At 48.7% G+C, this 20,770-nt stretch overlaps 4 protein-coding genes across 4 annotated transcripts; 1 reads left to right on the forward strand and 3 right to left on the reverse strand.

Moving 5' to 3' along the window:
• Positions 1–2,236: 2,236 nt before the first annotated feature.
• On the reverse strand, positions 2,237–3,660 carry CTRU02_204119 (uncharacterized protein; the record flags this gene model as incomplete). Its single annotated transcript, XM_036728212.1, has 3 exons — positions 2,237–2,601; positions 2,659–3,193; positions 3,259–3,660. The coding sequence occupies 3 exons, from the start codon at positions 3,658–3,660 to the stop codon at positions 2,237–2,239; spliced, it is 1,302 nt and encodes a 433-aa protein (XP_036579921.1).
• Positions 3,661–9,929: 6,269 nt separating this feature from the next.
• Positions 9,930–10,311, forward strand: CTRU02_204120 (uncharacterized protein; the record flags this gene model as incomplete). The annotated part of the gene is made up of 2 exons (XM_036728213.2): positions 9,930–10,131; positions 10,205–10,311. The coding sequence occupies 2 exons, from the start codon at positions 9,930–9,932 to the stop codon at positions 10,309–10,311; spliced, it is 309 nt and encodes a 102-aa protein (XP_036579922.2).
• Positions 10,312–12,317: 2,006 nt separating this feature from the next.
• Positions 12,318–12,599, reverse strand: CTRU02_204121 (uncharacterized protein; the record flags this gene model as incomplete). The annotated part of the gene is made up of 1 exon (XM_036728214.1): positions 12,318–12,599. The coding sequence occupies one exon, from the start codon at positions 12,597–12,599 to the stop codon at positions 12,318–12,320; it is 282 nt and encodes a 93-aa protein (XP_036579923.1).
• A 4,122-nt stretch (positions 12,600–16,721) lies between these two features.
• On the reverse strand, positions 16,722–16,871 carry CTRU02_204122 (uncharacterized protein; the record flags this gene model as incomplete). Its single annotated transcript, XM_036728215.1, has 1 exon — positions 16,722–16,871. One exon carries the CDS (start codon positions 16,869–16,871, stop codon positions 16,722–16,724), a length of 150 nt encoding a protein of 49 aa, XP_036579924.1.
• Between the last annotated feature and the right edge of the window lie 3,899 nt (positions 16,872–20,770).

Below are 20,770 nucleotides of genomic sequence, written 5' to 3' on the forward strand. Positions count from 1 at the left end.
CAAATGCCAGGAAACCTTTGAACTCTATGACGACCATTTGGCTCATGTCAAAATCTGCGGGAGGATTCTTCCCCGCCAGAGGACTATTTCTACACGGGCGGCTGCTTCGACGCTCGCTACTTCATTACCACAGATTCCAGGAGGATAGAGTCAAATCGAAACAGTCGACAGAGGTCATCAATTCGTCAAAAGGAAATCTGGTTTCAACTTAGGGCGCAGCGTGCCGCAAGATACTAAGAACCAGAAACATTTATAAGCTTCCTTGCGTTTTTGAAATGCCAGACCATAGATTGCCCAGAGTAATGTTATTGAATGATTGCTTTACGCTTTGCTGCTGAAGATTGGGGTGGAACAGTATAACGAACACGGGCGGCCATGCCTGTTGCGCGGCCTGAGAGGGCAGTAAAGGCAGGCAAATTCTTCCTTCCTAAAAAGCCGGGTTCACCAAGCCTCTCTTGTTGCCCGAACAGTTTAAACTTCTGTAAAATAACCTGGGTTACTTGTGTTGGCCCTGGTAAATTGCAAGAATGTAACAGCGCTGGGAAACCTTGCATGGTCAAACGTACTTCGGCAGTGTTGCGGGAGGAAGTTTTCTGGAACCAAAGTGTTACCCTTTGCGATGCCTACAGTCTCAGGTACATAATTCCAGTCTTCTGTTCTTTTACGTCGAGAATGCCTCTTGATCAAACCATGAGAACATAAAGGAAGTCATCCGGTTCAGGGATAGCATCCCTTTTACACCCACCCTAGGTTTATAGCCAAGGTTGTATACTTGTACCAGACCGGAAAGGATTGAAAGAAGTCCTCGAACGCACCTTCGATTTCTTTTGCGAAATAAATCGTGGCAACGATAATACTGCCAGGCGAGCAGCTCCGACTTATTAGTCGCGATCAGACAATAGGTGCAAAGTTCAGTCGAGCAGAAATCCCGTTTCCCAACGTGAGCGTTCCAGCAAATCGACATTTCGTAGAGATACGGAAAAGGGCAATAATGGTTTAAAAAAAACGCGCTCCTTTCACAATATCTCAAGGACGTGATCGATAAGCAGTGGTACAAACACCACAGCAGGTCAAGCGGGTCAAGAACGTCGACACTCGATATTTCTAGGCCTAAGAAACGATGAACTGGTGCTATATGAAGTTGAAAACCATTCAGCCTCACCCTCAGTCTCAGCAAACCATAGAGCCGCCCCGGCCCAAGTGGATCCTGGGATATTGTACTTAGCCAAACCGGAGCACCTCGGACACGGAGAATTGTGGGTCCCGGCGCAACTGTCCACCCCGGCTTGGCACGTCCTCAAGGTGTGGCTTGTCCCGCTCAATGCCCTGCTTTGTCTCGCTTGAGCGCCCACCGATCGACGGGAAATCATCTCTGCCTAGACCATGCCGTTGGTTCCCTCTGCTCCCCGGAATCTTATCTAAATGACTTCCCCAGGTTCTTTATTTGGGTCACCCGAGCGGCCGGTCCAGGCCTTTGCTGTTCAAAAGTAGGTACCTTTATTCATCCGCTTTTCTTGCTCAATGAGCCTTCAATGCTGGACCTGGAGGCTGTCACGTCCTGGCTCGCCCATGACATACATGTGGCATAGGGGGGAGCATGGCCATATCCCTGGAACATTCACTGGATCGTTTTCAACCGTGCCCTTCTGCCACTCGTTGACATCAAAGCGTGTCGTCCAAGCGGTCGCAATCACCCAGGAAGCTATGTCACCACCCAGTTAAAGGGTCTACGGATGTGTTGAAACAATAAAGCTTAACTGGGGAACTTTACTTCGCCAAGAATAAGCGTTGAAATCTTAAAATTCTGGACGCTTCCCTCTGTGGAAGTGTTTTGGTATATCCTGAGTATCATTATTGAGTTTGGGCTGTAAATTCTTTCTCTTCCCCCCTCCTGACGCTTTCACAATCATAGCTTAAACCATCCCAAATGCTCGAATACGTGCCCGTCTTGCGTAGGTTCATTGGAACCATAAACCAAATAAAGAAAAACTTCAAAGCCTTGGAACTCCCCCACACACTAGATAGAACCTTGGTTGCTCGCCCCGATTATGCGACTAGAAACAATTACCGGTTCGAAGTTTTGCCTCCCCCTCGATGGAAAAAGCCTGTGTTTTCCAATGCAGCAAAATCAAGCGGAAAGCGCATGATACACTCCGCGCATCAAAAACATTGCCATTCGTGTATTACAAATCCGGGTCATGCGCCGTTTTTAAACAATTGCTCGTAGTGATGAAGTTCAGATGTCATCGACAGTCGCGCTAGGCTTCCACTCCTGCTCGGCGGAGACCTCGGGGTCGGTCCAGTTGACGGGCTTGTGGATACGCAACAGGCGGAGGAAGTAGTCCTCGATGACCAGCAGGTTCAGGAGAACGCCGTTGCAGTTCCACGCAATACCGCAGACGATGGCTCCGGCAACCGCGTCGAGGACGAAGTGGTTCGCGGTCGCTACGATGGCGGTGAGGATCAAGGCGGGGTAAGACATGCCGACGGCGACGATGGCAAAACGCTTCCAGGGGCGCGAACGGATCGAGGGGAGAGGCAGGGTGGCGACGGTCAGACCGATAAGTAGAGAGTAGCCGAAATGCAGGGAGGGCATGGCAGCTGTCACACATGTCAGAGGGGAAGCTTAGCGAAAAGATTACAGAAATCGCAACGTACCATATTGGTTGCAGAACTTGTTGGTGGTCCAAACACTGCTCTCGCCGTCGGCGCTGTGCACTGTATCGACAAATCCAAAGCTCTTGGACTCGCCGGCATCGGGTCCGTTGTAGTTAGGATCGCTCAGCAGGCGAGGGGGCATGCAAGGCCAAAGAGTGAAAACGACAAAGGCGAGTAAGTTGCAAGTGGCCATCGTTCGGCGACGAGCCTCGTAGAGTGCGGGACCGGCCGAGTTCCATCGGACGTTTTCAGAGCCACCCAGCTTGGCGGAGACGGCACGGCGGCGGCGGGTGGTGGTAATGTAGTAGAGAATGACGAGGAACAGAATCGTGCCGGGAATGTGGATGAATGAGTAGATGCGGTTAATCCAGTGCATCACGGTGGGCATCTGGAGGAAGTACTGCTGCACAGGCACCTCGATGAAGATGTGCAGACGCTGCTCAAGGTGGATGAGCTGCAGCGCATGCTTGCGGGCAACATCGACAGTGCCCTCGTTGAGGGTTAGAGCAGTGAAGGCTCGGCCGACTTGGTAAACCTAAGAGACAAATTCGGATTAGGCGAGCTCAAATAACTTCACGTGCACATGACAGCCTTTCTTACCCAGTAGATCAGAGCCCAGTACCATGCCTCAACCAAGAAGGGGAACTTGCGGAGCACACGACTGAGGAGGCGGTCTTTGAAGACTCTCGTGTTGGGCGACGAGACGAGGCGTTGGTAACCAAAGAACTTGATTCGACGCATCCGACGAAGCGGTTCCTCCTGCGGAGTGAGTGTCGATGAGGAGCTCCAAGCACCTAGGGAGAGCAGTGAGTCTTCGGAGTCGGGCGTTGAGTTGCCGGAGCGGCGCTCGTCGGACCGCTTGTGCTCGCCATGTTCAAGGTCGGATCCTCTCCATCCCAGGTTATCGTATGCGTTGTTGTTGCCGGTGTTGCGGTTGAACCAGGTACCACCGAAGAGGAGGGTGATAACCACCAACGGCTCTGCCACGGCGCCGATGCCCATATTTTCCTGCTTTGGGGAGGGCTAGTGGTGGTATGCAAGGAGATGGTGAAGACTGATGACGGAAGAAACAGCCGACACGATGGGGAACTTGGCGATTAGTGATTGAGGAATGAGAGAAACTGGAGACTTGGCTGAGTCCGCCGGTGTCCTTCCTATATGAAGGGCGGGAGGCTCGGGAAGGGGGGAAGCACAGTTCTCCGAGGCGGCCAGCGGGTGGGATGGGAATGTGACGGACGATGTCCGCCGGGAGTGGTTCGTCAAGGTCCAATAACCGACACGAGTTATCGGAGGGGGGTGCTGGTCTGTTACGTGAGATTAAGATTACCCTCAAATCCGATGGGCCAACGCCAAAGCTATGCGACGAGGGGTGTGCTCTTTTGTTCCTTATGCTATCAGGACAATGGAGTCGATTGAATAAGAAAAAGTGGAATGGAAAACTAGCGACTCGAAGGATGTGTCAAAAAGATGTAAGTAGCGTTATGGATGGCGAGGGCAGGATGAAAGAAAGGTAGGGTAAGCTAACGCGCAACACGAAGCAGCAGGTAGCAGATGCGTGACCCAAAAGGATGGATGAGATGGACATAGTAATAGTACCATAATAGATAGAACAAGAACTTCGGCACAGTTTGCGCACAACAGCCCAGGCTCGGCACAACCCACCAAGCTGGACCTTGCTCGACCACTCCATACAAGGTTGACTTCGCATTGTGCATCGAATCCCGCTCAACCCCCCCATGCGCTTGAAAGTACGGAGTACTTTACCTCCCATTTTACTCCCACCCTATCCGCCCACGGCTATCCACAGCGGGCGACTCAAGGCTCCCATTCCCTGGTTCAGGAGCAGGAGACCAGAGAGGAGCAAATCGAAGCCGCGTACTCGCCCTACGTGCTAGCAGCAAAGCTCGCGTGAGCCGGGACATGAAAAGCTCTGCCTGTTCATCAAAATGGACTTCCGAGCAACCAATGGCGGAAAGTGGGCTATTTTTTTTTTTCTTTCTTTCTATAACTGGGGCCACACTATGTTGCCTGTGCCCGGGTTGGCTAGGGGCCCTGGTCGATTCTAGTTTTCCTGACGTGGACGAATCGCCCGCCAAGTGCCGCGAACACCAAGGGTTACACCTTACCTCTACATGGCGCGTACGGATACCTATCGCAGCAGTCATTTTCCACTGTCGGTCAGTGTCTTTAGGTGGATACGGTCTGTACCTGGCACATGTTGCCTGAATGAAAGAGGCAAAGATGGTGGTGGGTGGAGGCGGAGTGGGTGTGATTTTTTTTCGATGTTTGTGGCCAACGGTCTGCGATCAGCGCAACGGAACACAGAGAAGGGACGAAATGTCGCGTGCTCAGTTTAGCGGACGGGTAAGCTCGTTGGCAGGTCGCCGTTGGTTGTCCACGCGTGATGTGACGTACAAGAAGAGCTTGCTGCCGTCAAGCAATGCGTGGCATGTCCTACCGCGGAAGAAGATTAATTACCTTCAGTCTCGTTCTTTCATGCTTTTCGAAGCCGAGGTCAGTTTGTAACAGTCTCAAATGGAGACGTTCAGCACCTCGTTCTCCCCATAGGACAACAAGCTCCGACGTCTGGTTAGGAAACGCGGCTCTGTAACTGGAGGTGCGAGCGAGGGAAAGTGGGCACGAGGGATGCTGATGACGGCACGGGCAAGGGACAAAGACACCATGACATGAGCGCCCCAATGGTGCAAGGGTTGATGATGGCTGTGTGGGGAGGATTGCATCCGCGACATCCGACCATCCGTCTTGTCGGTCTGGTCCGTTCGCATTCCACTCTCCGCCGTTCCACCACGTAATCTTTTCGTGGGCCCAACGATGGTTCAAACCACAACAAAAGAAGGGCATTAAACCCCCAAGGCGCAAGAAGAAGATGTCATGAAAAGCAGGGTTTCTCCTTTTGCCTGCCGCCCGCTAGATTTCCGCTCCGCTCCATGGAATCGGCCAACCCCCTAATGTCTGGCAGCAGCCTACAGTCCTTGTAACATCGCTTGGGTCGTCTTGAAGACGTGGAGTTTCATTGACGGTCTCGTCCGACGAATACGGATGCGGCGTCCTTCAAACCACGCACGAGATCATTTCTTCAAACAATAGTCAGCGATAAGGAGGGCTGGTCTTCGATGTGAGGGATCAACTAGCTGGCTGACAGCTGAAGGAGTGGATGACAACTCGTGATTCACCGAACACCATCCATTCAACGGGGCGTCGGTCTCCTCAACAAGCCGCCGCCATACTGTCTTTGGTTCAGCAAAAACAGAGGACACTGTAAAATACCGAGTTTTAATTTGCGATAACTGGCGAGGAGCTGAAGGTGGATGACCCGATTTGCTCTCAGGGGGGCCGGGTCTCCCGCCTCCTAATGCAATGGCTCGATATAAAAAGTCTTGGCATACATCATCACTTGGCGCGTGAGTGGATGAGACTTTTTGCTCGGTCTTAGCCAGCACTGAAAGCCGCTGCACCGGGGCAATGTTGTTCTCCGCAAACGCGCTCAGTCTCTGTTGATGATTAAGGCAAAGATTCACATGAAATGTGGCCTATTCCCCAAACGCTTGAATCTCTGGAATGTTTAACATGTCGAGACTTGAGGATTATGATACTCTGACGACAGAAATGGTCCTTCGTCTATCCGCGGCCGCTAGTCCTTTTCTAGAGTAACCATCTATCCCAGTTTAGATCGACCCATGCTCCCATGCTCCATACGCGCGCGCTGATGTGGTCTATACGGTCATACCGCGTATCTCTCAAAATGGACTATCGTCCTGCAGATGGTCCCGCGGCTTATGCCGAAGGCGTCAGAATTTTTTAATGGTGTTTTTTTTTTTTTTTCCACCTAACCACCTGGCGCCCGTCACTAGCCTATCTAGGCCATCGGCGAAGCCATCAATCCCGGCCCGTGATTGTAAGCTATGCAGGGCCAGCCAGAGCTTATTCCAAAGATACTACAAGGATTGAAGGCCTACATGTCTCCGTCCCGGATGCCCCGGGTTGTCCAGCCTTACCCCGAATTGGCCCCCGACTTATATCGGGGGTCGGTAAGCTATACTTTCCGATTCTCGGTGTCCGAATTACAAATGCATCTTACCACTTTGCCGGCCCCTGAGGCTTGCTTGGTATTTTGATTTTGGTGGGGGCGGAATCAATATCGCACATCAATGTTAAACTACCTCTAGGTTCAGCATCTAGATAGTTACGCAGGCAACTCCAAAAAATTCGCACTTCGTTAACAGCCTTGATATCTTTTTTTTTTTTTGTCTTTTTTCTTATTTTTTACAAATCTTCTTTCCAACTTTAATATCAAGGATCCTAGCCATATTCGTTCAGTGACACCATTCTCGACTTTTTCCTTCGGCGAAATTGAACCTAGCAAATGAAACGCCAATACTTCAATCACTCTCGCTAGAAGTTTGAAACTTGCTCCTTGTTATCTCACTCACGTGGGTGCTCCTCGTTGTGCTGTGACACGTGTTCACTTCGTTTCAGCAAGTATCTTCAGCGAATGCCGTCAGTGACCACTTTGATGCCTTGACATTGTTCTTGTCAATTGACGTTTTGAAGTACTGAAAGATGCAGGGCTAGTATCGCGGGGAAGGAATACTTTCATTACGCCCATGTTGAGGTTCCACTGTGATTATCTTGAGAACATGAGGCTTGAGGGAAAAATACAAACCCCAAAAGTTTTCGCATCTGTTGGAATGGTACTATTGATTTACGACGATTTCGTTCCCGCCAGGAACATGTCCCCGAAGTTATATTTCACAGTTTCATTTGGCACAGTGTCTTCCCGTCACCAAATCACCCCCTTGACTGTTGGTTCCTGCTCCTGGCATGCCTCCCGGGGAAAGCCTTTCTAGTAATGTGCGAACCCAATCATTCAACTCAAACCGTAAAAGGCGTTTTCTTGACTTTCTTCTCTTTCCTCGCCTCCTTTTTGGATCAAACTTTCGGTTGACACGTGATTCTCTAGCAGATCTTTCCCCTATTGACCTGTTTTCTTAGCTGAAAAATCAGCAAGTTGTCATGCGTGTAGAGTCGGGTCATATGGAGCGAGGAATACAGTACCAGGCGTGTCATTTACGCAAAGGATACGCCGCTAAAAACTACACAGTTGTATTCTGTTGCACTTCATTTAAGAGTGTTGCTATGCCTCTACTTCCAAGCACCCGCAGCCTTAGTTTTCCTTTGGGACACCGCCCGTAACATCATGAAGCAGTACGGAAACGACAATTTACAACCTCTCACCATTACAGACTATCCCATAGAGTGCCCTCAGCCTCATTCTTTTTTCCAAAGATGGAAGTGGAATACGGCCAATCAGATTCACATGTTTTGTCGCACTATATGCTTATATTATATGATGTCTATTCTCTATGAATTCCGAACATGCCAAAGGTACCAGCAAACCCGGACACCACAAGATACGACATTTCAGCAACAGGAAGTAGAGGAATAAGAAATCAATTATATGTTAGTGAGGAATAGAAAGTGGATGTTAAGTGGAATTTCTATCTTTGGCCAAAATGAGGTCAAGCAACACTGGATGGAACAGACCTCTCATCTGGTCAGCGACATCACCAGTGCCGCTGCTTGAAAATTTGGAACTTTTTTCAACAACTGAAACAACTCTACGCAAACTTCGAGTGGCTGAATCTCCCCCATTCGTTGCTTCAATAAAAAGCTTCTAAGTTGTCGAGACCACCTTGTTGAGACTGGTGGTATGGTTACAGGAACCTTCAACCGTTGATATTGCTCATATAACCAGGCTACCGTTTCTCAGCATCGAAACACATAAAGATAGTCAATGCAAAACGGAGCGTCAATACCGGCATCCAGGATAGCTGTTGGAGTCATTAGGCTAACTGTAGAGTATTGTTGATTGCTCTATCAACCGCTCTACTGACGAAGTAGGGAAAGTGATGAAAGATTCGCTCAAATAGTCACCCGTGTCATTCCATCCGCAGAAGCGCCTATCTTGACTTCACTCTTCTGCCACTACTTTCAAACATGACGAATCCGATGCTCCTGAATTGGTGCTGTTTCCCTCCATGATAATACTGGTGCTGCCATGTTTCAGCCTCGCGAAACAGAGTTGCGGTAATACAGAGGGCAAGGAGCAGATCCCCCATTGTTAATCCATTTGAACCGCTACACAGGTCAATAAGAATAGAAAGCTGTGGCAAGACTTCGTGTCAGTGCCGGGTTGAATGCTTAATTCCTCAAAATGCAGGACAAAGGGTGCAACCCCGAATTCAACTTTCCACTATCACATTTCATGTACTGGAGCTCAAGTTTAAGTTATCAGCATTCCAGTTACAGAAAATCACTGTCATATAGCCATTCAAGACTCTACTTAACCATTCCGTTTAATTTACATGTCAAACCTGAGCACAATCGGCCTTTCCAACCCAGGAGTGGTCAAAAAAGTTTGCTTGGGTGAGCACTTAACACGTGTACTGGAACTGGGGTGGACTCGCCACGAATTTGGTGAATACAATTGCGACTGTTGAAATGAACACGTATGAAGTTCTAGACCACTCCTTACATTGAGTCAACTGTCCAATTAATGCCTCTCTGTGGCATCTGTACAACGCGTCTTAGACTTATTGTACACTTTGGGGGGAAAGGTGCAATGGGTTCTCAATGGCTAGCAGTAGCAAGAGCGGCGGTTACGTCGTCGGGGGTGAGGTGGTTGAAGGTATCATAAAATCTAGAGCTTGGGGATGAGATCGAAAAATGAGAATATGCCTAACCGACAACCATGTCTTTGTTTGAGTAAACCCAGTGCTAGGGTTTCACGTAATTTTTCTCGCTGGATAGAGTATTTCAGCGTCACTATTAATCTAAAAAAGCTTATGCGACTCATTAGCGAAGATAGCTGATAGTCAACAGATGCGATTCCCAGACTTTACATCAAGAAGTGTGGGGTTTCGACGACTCATGCAGGTAGATCCCAATCAACATGCTCGTTTATTCACGATACCTCACAGCAATTATAGATTAGGATGTCTAGAAAACTTTAATAACGGAACATCCCGCCTGCAGGCTTCGCTCAATTGACAGAGGGGAGAGGAAACGACATGCCTTTGTACTGGCGCAGTAGAGTATAAGAACTGCGCATGCCTCATTCCTTCAAGAAAGCCAGCCTTCATTTTCACTACCACGATCTGAATTCTCCCCGTCAACTACTACTTCCAACTCAATCCAACTACCATGCTCTGCCTCAAGACCGCTGTTGCCCTGATGTTCGTCAAATCAGCATGCTACGCTTCGTTTCACCACAGCACAGTTCAACTAACATTGCGCACAGGGGTCTGACCGCTTTCGTCGCCGCTGCTCCGGCAGACAATGTCAAACGGCTAGACGACATCAAGACCTGCTACTGCGGCAGAGACACCGGCACGGCGAGGGTTAGTGACCCGGATGCCACTAAGGGTGCCTGCCCTGATTTTGGAACTGTCGGTAAGCTTGCAGCTTCACTCTTTCTCTTTGGAATCATTAAGTGATTGACCCATCTACCTTCTCACGCCATTAGCGGGCCCTTACCCTACCAGTTGCAAGATCATGATTGATATCAACGAGCCTTTGTTTTACGACAAGTGCAAGTCATTGGGCCAACCGATTGGCTGGTGCGAGAAATAAGTCTCTGCAATCGGAAAAGCACCTCAAAGGCTACGGCCGCTAATGAGTGCACTCACACGGGTATAACCTGTACCGGGTCTTCGAGGCAAATTGATGGTGAATCACGGCCACGCCTGAGCGCGAGGACAATTGAAACTAAGCTTCGCACGAGAATCTATGAAAACGTTTCGATCAAACGTGGAGAGTACCGAACGGAGAGGGTTATATGTCACTTTGTAGACAACTGGAACTCAGGACTCTTGCTAGTTCCTCAGCTATAATATTTAATATGCTATTCCAGTTATTCCACATAGCAATTTAAGTTTATGAAGCACCCAAAGTGACTACTTTGTTTCTCGTCAAGCATTTTACTCAAATCTTGGTCTAAACCTGCCAGCTCACTTGACAACCTCCACTACATCAATTTTCGAGTTCACTGGCATATGACCTTAATGCAAGGGTTTTCAAGTTATCTGTTTACGCAGTATCTGTTGCGACAATCTGAACCCCGGGCTGAAGTCAGGGTCGCCTACTCATGTGAGGCTTGGTGGACACAGCCGTCTTCATACACTCTCCCTGCTACAGCTTTAAGGCTTATAGATAACAAACTTTCAACACCTTGCCAAGAGTCCATGTCCTTACGCCCGTATGAATATCCCTAGTATACTAACGGTATATTAACACTGACTTATTGTGAAGCATTTCCATGAACCTTGAAAACATTTGGACAACCTGATAGGCAATGTTGGCTATATCTAACAAAAATTCCTACATTGAATTCCCGCACGTTGAAGTGAACAAGAATGTTTAATACACTGTCCGGTAAAACGAAAAAAGAAACTTACACCTCAGTGGAAATGTCACGTTCATTAGCGTAAGAATCGATCCGATCAAGAACAATTAAAACATCTGTGTCGAAGGAATTACGACAGAAACTTATATTGTTCCAGACAAAATCTCTATGCGGGCAATAAATGCCGTATCTATGTATACTACCAAGACGTACTGGAGATAGACCCAGTTTATGCGGTGTTGATACGCTGCTAACGCACCAGGCAACTGCCTTGGATCACGGCTGTTCATATCAACTTTTAGTTATTCCTCATTAACTTAGTACCGCTTGAATGTGGTTACTTATCATGCTTGACATATCATTATCAAGCTTGCTGTGGTAAGCCGTCAGTTGCCCTGAAAGCATCATAGACCTGGCTATTTACAAAGCTCAAGAGAGCATGGAGCGTGTATCTATGGACGAAATTAGAGAAACGAGTATCTTTGCAACATTCAAGCTTGTTTGTACATTATTGGATTCATTGGTCGATGCGGTACCTTAACTAGTAGTTGTGGGCAACATCTAGTGACTGCAACCAAGACAGATGTTGTTAATCGTCGAGTTAGAGTTTCGGTTGAGATCAAGAACAGCCAGGATTGGCGGACCTCAACTAACACTAAGTATCAGCTGTGTATTACTAACTAAAGCTGGCAAGTAGCAATTGCTGGGGGGGGGGGGGGGGGGGTTCAACTACCATCTTCTGCAGTTAATTAACATCACTAGACGACGATTTCCGCTGGAACATGACGAACAAAAAAGAACCATATAGCCTTCAACATACCTATGTGAAAACCGAAGAAACTCCTTCAGTATTTAGGTGTATTTAAATTCTTCAAACTCATTTTGGAAAAGCAATAGCGATAAAAAGATTGCTAGCATTGGTTGTGACATATTCTGCGTCCTAACCGCACAGCAAATGGGGCATTGCCTAGTAGCGCGTAAATGACAACAATAAAAGATATTGTAACGAACACTTGATTATGTACCTGTAGAAGCAATTATTTACAGAAAAAGAGACATCCTTAAAACTGACCACCCCATTGTGCCCTCAGTTACAGGCCCCCTAAGCCCATTTTCGTCATACCAAACGTGGTTCTTTCATAAGCGCGTTCCCCGCCTTGGAGCAGCACGTATAGCTCGTGTCCCTCCTACGATTCTGCTTTAATCTAGATACCCAACACCCGAGGTCGAATGTTTAGCAGCCTGCGCGGCCAAGGGCGCGGATGACATCGATACAGGCGGCACCGGTGTACTTGTTGTTGGCCTGGCCCTCTGGGCACGAGCAGTTGGGGTCGATGAAGGCGGGGGTGCCCTGGCCGTTGTGGTGGGAGTCGACGCAGATGTTGGCACAGCGGCCCTTTTGGTACTGGCACGAGATGGCGCCGCCGACGCAGATGCGCTTGCCGTTCGGGCCGATCTTCTGGGCTGCAACGCCCATGGAGAGGAGAGCGACGGAGAGAATGGTGGCGAACTGCATTTTGGTGGTGTGAATTAAGGAGGCAGGTGGCGAGCCAGTCTGAACGCTTGGTATACGGGATGAAGATGGTTTTCAGGGGACGATGATGGAGGATGAGAAGTGTCTGGTTAGATCTGGGACATCTCACGAGAAAGCACGATCAACTTATACTCGTTCGTCTAAAGGCCTCCTCTAGCCTTCCTCGTTTGCCGTTTTCATAATAGTGCATCTGGAGACTATACCAAGCAACCAAGCATTGGGCTCGGCACTCGGAATAGGATGTATTGACCAGAAGTGGAAGCGATACCTTGATAACATGCCAGGATCTTAAAACATAAATCCCTGCAACGCAGACACTGGCACGGCCGAATGTGGCACCTACATGTTCCGTACAGACCGGAGGTAGTCCAAATAGAGGATATAGTCAATTGAGCTGTGTGAAAGAGGAGCCGTACATGACTAAGTTCTCTTTCCCTACCTGCCCAACCTAGGCAACTTCAAATGGCAGACACCCCAGTTGCACGCCGCAATAGACTAAACCGCCGCGATTCCCCGAGAAGCGAGATTTTCAAGCATAGAGGCTGTTGAACAGAAGATCCTTCTCACGCACGTGGTCGTGGGGTGGTGGATTGATGTAGCTTAAAACCTTGCGTAGCAGACACAATGGTGGCCGCGGACATCGATGCAGATCAAGGGTATGTGGTCCGGGAAGATCCCGACGGCCCGCTTGTGTATAATCGTGGGCTGAGAGGTTATTTGGAACAAAGTTTGTCCTGCCGACAGCCCTTACGCATACAGATTAGCGGCTGGGCGTCGGCACTCTTTCCGCGGACAGATGGCTTACTGAATCTATTGCCGAGATCAATTGCTTGCTGTATTACGTTAATACCTTGTGCTGTGGAGTCAAGCCCGATGGTGAGGGTGCCCCCAGTCTCTCGCCCGCCCGAGTTTGTGCTTTGGCAGACAGAATGGGAAACCACTGTAACTAAGACTTCGTATAGACTCCATATGCAGTAGTCCTTTTTCAACAGACTTAATATTAAGAGATCTCTGCATAGCAGGAGAGTGTAACGTTACTAGTTGTGCAAGGGAATTTGGCGGCTCGATTATCCTTGCTTGCCAAGCGATGCCAACAGTCTAAGTCGACATTCACGAATGCAAATGACTCGCAACTATCGTCAACGATAGGTGGGAAATGGATGAACACTTTGAGAGTACCACAAGTGCGAAAGACTATGCGAGTACGAATTAGCGGATCGAGTAACTATAACAGAAAGTCTTGGAATTATTATAACATTGGCCCAGGCCAAATGGCGTCGTATGTCGAAAACAACGTCGTCATCGCTTGGTGCAGTCCAGCGCTGCATTCTTTTGCAGGACACGAGGCTTCTATTCTTCTTCATTTTATATTAACAATCTAATGGTGACTTTTGTGCAGCAAAATAAACAGGGCACCGGTTTAAATGAACTGGGCTGGGCAACATGACGAAGTAGGTGCAGTTTCCCAATATCATGTAACAGACGACAAAGCAGCCAACAACGCAGTGGCACCCTGTTGCTAGACATCCATGTGCGAGCTCGCAGTTGACCCTTTCGGTTTTGTCTACTAAAGACACATGACTCGAAATTCATATGCGTTATCAGTTAACGACCAAATCTAACGGTTTTTAGCCTACTCTGCCCCGCCGTTGAGCTCGTTTCGGGTTGGACAACCAGGTGCCATGTCGAAAGTCCTCTTCAGCCGAGCACAACAGGATTACTCCGAGTCTGAAAAGCGTATGTATGCGGGAATGAACTCGACTAAATGCAAGCGAAGCGAGTCATTGATCCGATGGCAATGTGATCGGGCCGCTTCAAGCGGGACTCTCAGGGTTGGAAGCGGGGCAGACGCAACACGTGCTTGGTTCGTTAGACAGCTTCCCTTTCCATAACAAATTAATCCCAGGCAGTAAGCCATCGTGGAAATGAAGGAAAAATCTGCTTCTCCGTTCTTGATGCCGCTGAGGAGAAAGTCCTCGTTAAATATCGCATAGGCCCGCTACGATAAAACCATCTACTTTTCGTAACCATCATGGTACAACAGAGAACGGTCGTATGACTGTCAATTGCCATTCTGGGAAATAACTTGATTTTTACCTTTGATCGTCCTTTAAAAAATAAGGTTCAGCAGCCCTAGAACCCCATGGGAACAGGGGTTCAAACTTAATATAGTCGTAGTCAACCTACGGACAACTGCAGGGCTTCCTAATGAACAGCCAAGAAAAGATTTGCAACAGCTGGAAGTGTCAAGTACTTAACAGCCTCTATTCTATTCTAAACATCGAAATTGAGTAGACACTGTGGTATTCAACCTGCCAAATCCATGCAAAGTTGTCTGATAGCTTCACGTCTAGCACCGATACTGGACTCAATACTTTTACGCTAACTGATATATCGACAGGCTCAAAGAGTTGTATAGAAAATTCTTTGAAACGTAAACTCACGATAAACCACCCATTGAGTTATCACAAGTAAACATAGTATGATGATTCGCGTGGGCAAGTGCCAATCACTCACTTGACTCTCTGGATCAGTGGATATAACCTACCTAGGTAGAACACATAACCGGATTACGGCAACTCGTTCTATATCAGGATTGGCATTCATAGAAACAGTAAGCCCGAAGCCCCTATCACCAGGCAAAAGCTGTGATCGACTCAATGTCCCCCCTAGAAAAGACGAGCAATCACAGAACAAGAAACAGAAACAACGGGAGGAATTCCTTAAGCATCGGCAGTGTCCGGTAGTGTTGGGCCACTGGCGGAGAACAAGTCTTTAACGCCAGAAGCTACGCCAACCTGAAGGGTCGGGTACAAAGCAATTATCCGCCTTAACTCATCCATAAACGGGTTCTTGGCAGTTTTAGCAGCATCAGTTAACTACAATCCGTGATTTTCATCAACAAAACCTTTGGCAATACCGGGAAGCTCGGCATCATGTTTGGACCATGCTGCTCAGCCGCTCCGTTTACCTTAACCCGAGGTAGATGGGTAAAAACCCACATATTTGTGAGCATGATTGCAAAGCGAGGTTTCTCGGCATACCTCCTTATATAAATGATCACCTTCAAGCCGGGACACGCTACTTCCCCCAGAGCTGAGAAGCTACACGGGGGCGAGAAAGCCAAGCTGCCAAATTCGCTCTAATTCTGGTCCATCGACTACTGCTGCGCTTCAAACTTATCAAAACTAGAAATTTCATGTTAACAGCTGATTTTTGTCCTGCACTCCAACCCGTACGTGACTGGTACTTTGTTCAACTCTACCTGTTTCCTTCGACTACAATGCAGCATCCTGTGTCTTTAAGAATGGCTGGCACACGTCCCGAATCATAGAGACTAAATGTGTCACAACGACTATTGTACGACGAAAGGATCAACGAACATAAAAGTGCTAATCGACTTTAGCCCGCCCTTGGCAAAACTGAGGCTCTGCTGTAGTGAACACAACATTATAAGCGCAGATTTGTGCTTCCCTGTGAAACGTCCGTCTTAGTGGCGGTGGCAGGGGTCGGAAGCTTGGATGAGACAGGTGAGCGGAGGCTGATAATGTTCACATGGCAAACTGAGAACTGCGGTGGTGGGAAGCGGTGTGGTGTTTGGATGATATAATGAGGAGAATTTGAGCTGAGCTTCCGAGGATTTGCCAAGGTAGCTGATGCGATAAAGCCAGTCAAAACGAGGCAAGATTAATGGATCTTGTAGGTTGCCATATCGAGTACATGGCAAACTTTGGTGTCTCAAGTGGTTTACTACTCGTCCAAAGGTAATCAGACAATATTGAAGACGGGGCAGTAGGTTTGATTGGAGTTGAGCCGGTACTTCGTGTGACTAAATCGCGCCATGGTCGACAGCTTACGAGGTATTGCCTTGTGTTTGGGTATTACTGCTTACAAACTACATGTTCCTTGATGAGATTAGCTAACACTTCTCCTTGTGTGTTTGATATGCTTAGGGGTATGCATAGTCAGACCTGCTTCGTTTTCCAAGAAGGCATGTTGAGTCCAAAACTTTGGTATAATCACGCTTCAAGTCATGTAGCCAATGTCTTCATTGGCGGCTTATCCCGATGACCAAGGCCGGCCATTTCCAGGAGGTTGAGAGAATCAGGAATTCCTCGGCAAGGCTACGCTAGCCAGGCGCGAAAGTGTGACGCGTGGACAGCGAATACCCGCACGCGTCAGAGACGCTGGTTGCCCGGAACTGATTTTATGGATTTCACGGATGCTCTTAGAATAACAAGCGAACTTTTGCATGCCAGTGACACGGCTTCTCCCACCCGCTTGACGATTTCATCGGTTGTGCATCATGCCTGTCGAGAGACAATGAACATTGTAAAATTACCTGTCTGACACGCATGATTGCTAGGTCAACGGGCGGAGCCGCAAACATTACGGCACATACTCGACGAAAGCTGTGTACAATGAATTGTGCTGCGGGGCTGACGAAAGTGAGCATTGCAAATTACCTGATCAAACTGAATCCGAAGTCGATAGCTCCTCAAGGCACTCTGGGAGCTTTGAGGCTATGTTGGCACCATGTGGAGGGCATTTGGCCGTGCATAGCGACTAAACTTGCGTCTGACAGAAGCTTATCGAATTACGACGCGGGCCACGGGCCAATTCAAAGGTGCAGCAAGTGGCAGGTGATGCCAAGTAATCGTTGGACATCGACGGCAGCGTTGGTTCTAGCCAAATAAAAAAACTGGACGCATCTGAGCTCGCTCGATTGAAATATGCAACCTCTAACCAGGCAACGCCATAAGCGTCGTTCGTAGTCTGCACATACGCCTGGGTGGCATGGTCGGCAGTGCTCGGTCTCATCGCTAATGCCGAAGCTGTAAATTTAATGAGCCGACACTAGCAGTGTTTCCGCCCCAATGTGATTTCGTTTTATTCGCGGGATATGGCAAATTGTCTAGATGGGACGAAGTCTCGTATGATGAGGCATAGGTTGAATGGGCGAAAGCAGTAGAGGTGCTAAAGACCGATTGATAAAACCTGCGGTTGTGGCTTCCCGGCGTTGAACTGTCCGGAGAGTCTCAGACATGGATGTGACCTACTTCTGCATGCATTGGACGATGACAAACGGCGCATTATGCATCGCATCTTCCGACAAATTGTACCGTCTCGCATTTTGATGATCATGACTTATACCCGATGAGGAACTGAAGAAGGGCATCGTGCCATTCTCACGATAGTAAGTTCCCGCCATGCCAACGCCACGTGGTTGGTGCCAACTGAGACTGGCGCGTCATCGATGCCGTCGTCTATGGTAACGATGATCAACAAGCGCAGCCTTGTCTTTGATTAATCGGAAATGCCGTTCGATCGCTTGATAGCTTAAGTGCTGCAATCAGAAAGTCGCAAGTGGCCAAACCGCATTCGATTGTGATGGTGGTGTCATAAGGCAGGGAATGCTTGGCTTCGAAGGCGTTGTGCAACGACAAATGTTCATGACAAGGCAAAGGGAGTTTGGGGGGCGTCCGAGAACCAGCGACAGGGTGGAAACAATGCTCAGACGTGAAAGGCCGTATCCGTACAACGGCAGCAGCTATTGAACACAACTTCGAGGGGTGATTGGTAGTGGGTTAATTTTGCCGCAGCAGCATCATTTCGGTCCCGGTCCGAGGCGAGAGACGCTTCTTCTTACCCAACACCGATCGGCGCTGTCGACGGCGGCTTGTCATTCCCGCCCCTGTATCCGTAGGTAGTCTCACCTGGCCCATTCATTGCTAAACAAGTTGAAAGCGAGGGAATGTTTCGTGCATTGGCCGCATGTTCCACCTCCCTGGGACAGGAATCCACGGGGCGCTTGTTAAGCCACCAGGCCAATGGAGGTGATTGTTTCTTTCTTATATATCTATTTAAAAAAAAAAAAGGCCGAGCATGTGAAGATGAAACCAGAGCAACATTTATAAGAATGCTGTGGAAACAGCTGGGTAACCGACGCCTGCTGAAGGATTTTGGTATCAATAGTGGCCACGAACACACGCCCGAAGAAACTCAGCCGAAACCTCTGGACAGGTACTCCGTACTACACCCTACTGTTTCGATTGGCGCACAAACAGGATCCCGAGGGCTTGGGGTGGCATATTGAGCGCTCCAGCTAGGTCCAAGCGTTGACCTGGGGGCGGCGGGGGTTGGACAGGGTAGGATATTTATTTTGGGCGAGAGTTGAAGATGTTGGTGTCTCACAAATTGGGGTGGACAATGGAGGCGAAAATGGGTTGCGCAGGATGGGTGCGAAATGACACCCGAGGGGCCAAGGCGTGGGACCCCGGGCAGAGGGGAGGCAATAATAACAAGTTTGATGTGGTTTTCAGGTGAGCGATGCGGCGAAGGAATTGAAGCAATTTTGGAAGAGAGAAAAAACTGGAGATGGATAAATGCTGGTGTTCGTCTGAATTCTGGATTTGGCAGTGACAGGAGTCATTGCGCCAACCTGGGGGGCTGCAAAGAGGAGGAGCAGGAAACGGCTCTATACTAATTATGCTGCAATGTGGGTATGAAAATGCAGGAACCACTGGGTCGCTCCTCCCTCCTCCTCATACTCCTCCCCCCTCCTTCCCTTGCCTTCCAGGCTTGTCACACAACCCCCCCTAATATGGAAGGGATGATGGATGGATGGGTAGGAGATTGTTCCGAGAAGGAACCCCTAGGGACGTTAGTTCCCTAGGAAAGAAAAAAACAACCACTATGCACTGTTTGAGCTATCTTGGGCTAGCGGGTGCTCGGACCAGACACTGACATGCACCCGGCCAACCACAAGCTTTTGACCATTGAAATGGGTCCACCGTTTTCAGTGTTCAGCTCAAGGTCTACTGGCATCTTCCCTAAATAGGGAAAGAAACTTAATGAGTAAAGAGTGGAGAGGACCAATGGTTCGTAGGTTTGTATTCTGGATTCTGGATTGACCCTCCAAAGTACCTTGGGTAGATCAAGATACAAAAGCAGTTGCATGGGAGGCAAGCCAAGTGCGGTAATGACAACATCAACGATGCAGATAAGAAACAGTGGTAGAGGCGATAAAAGAGACAACAAACAACGGCGACGGCCAGTTCGTGGCACTGGACGGGGGCGTGGGAGAGAATCATGGGAAACAGTTCAACCGCAGGGCCAACGGGTGGGCTTTGTTGTTTGGCTGGAATCACATGTTGTTGACTTAGATCCCGCCTGTCTGTGCTCGTTGTTATTTTTTTCTTATTTCTCTGCAGTGTCTGAGCATTAACTTTTTTTTCTTTTTTTAAAGGGTTCAGGGTTTATGGTCCAGGCGCTGCATGAAGCTCATCTACACCTTAGTATGGGCGTGATTTCAAGCATCGCGTAACGCGTGCGTGTTCGTCTGTCTACTGAGCCGGTTTGAGACGGGACGGGACATACCCTGCAGTGATCATGGTCCTGTACAAGAGAGTTAAATATCAATTAGGCGGCTAGACTGTTAATCCCGCCTTAAAGTGCTTGCTTGACTCAAAACGATCCCTGACCGTAGCGATCGTAATTCTTCTTTTCCGGTCTGGTCTAGAGTGATTCTCCCGAAGATAATCAAACACGCGGTATGTTTGGTGGTCAATCTTTTTTTTTTTTTTTTTTCTCTCTTTCTTTTGGGGCGCATTGCTCAGTAGCCAGTCTCTGGCTGGCATGTTGCATTTTGTATACAGGTGATTTTAAAATGTCATTCTATATGTATCCGGCCAACACTGTAATTATATGCGTGCCTGAGCGATGGATGAATGCAGCAGCAATGTCTGGTGCTCTGTCCCCTCCCCCCGTAGTATCTCAACTCAACGTAAGCTAGTAAGTGTAGTTCTAACAATGGCTACTCCGTACAGTGAATTTAATATGGTCTGCTCTTTTTATTCCCCCCCCCTTCTCCTTCCCCCTCTGCATACTGAACCGAACCTATCTGGCATTCCTTTCCCATCTCTCTGATTAATTCATGGTCCCTGCCCACCCTGTCCTCTACCACCCACACCCACACCCCCTTCCCCTCCCTCCACTAAGGGCGCAGCCCAGCGTCAGCCCAGGCCAAGTCGATTCCCTTAAGCCAACCACTCACAGTGAGGCTAGCCACCCCACACGCACCAGAACCACGCTTTTCAGAAAGCACGGCACGCATAGCAACCAGCACTTGCTGCATCTGCACCCGCACCTGC

The sequence above is a fragment of the Colletotrichum truncatum genome (genome assembly GCF_014235925.2).
Source record: "Colletotrichum truncatum strain CMES1059 chromosome Unknown Contig_0002, whole genome shotgun sequence".
NCBI lineage: Eukaryota > Fungi > Ascomycota > Sordariomycetes > Glomerellales > Glomerellaceae > Colletotrichum > Colletotrichum truncatum.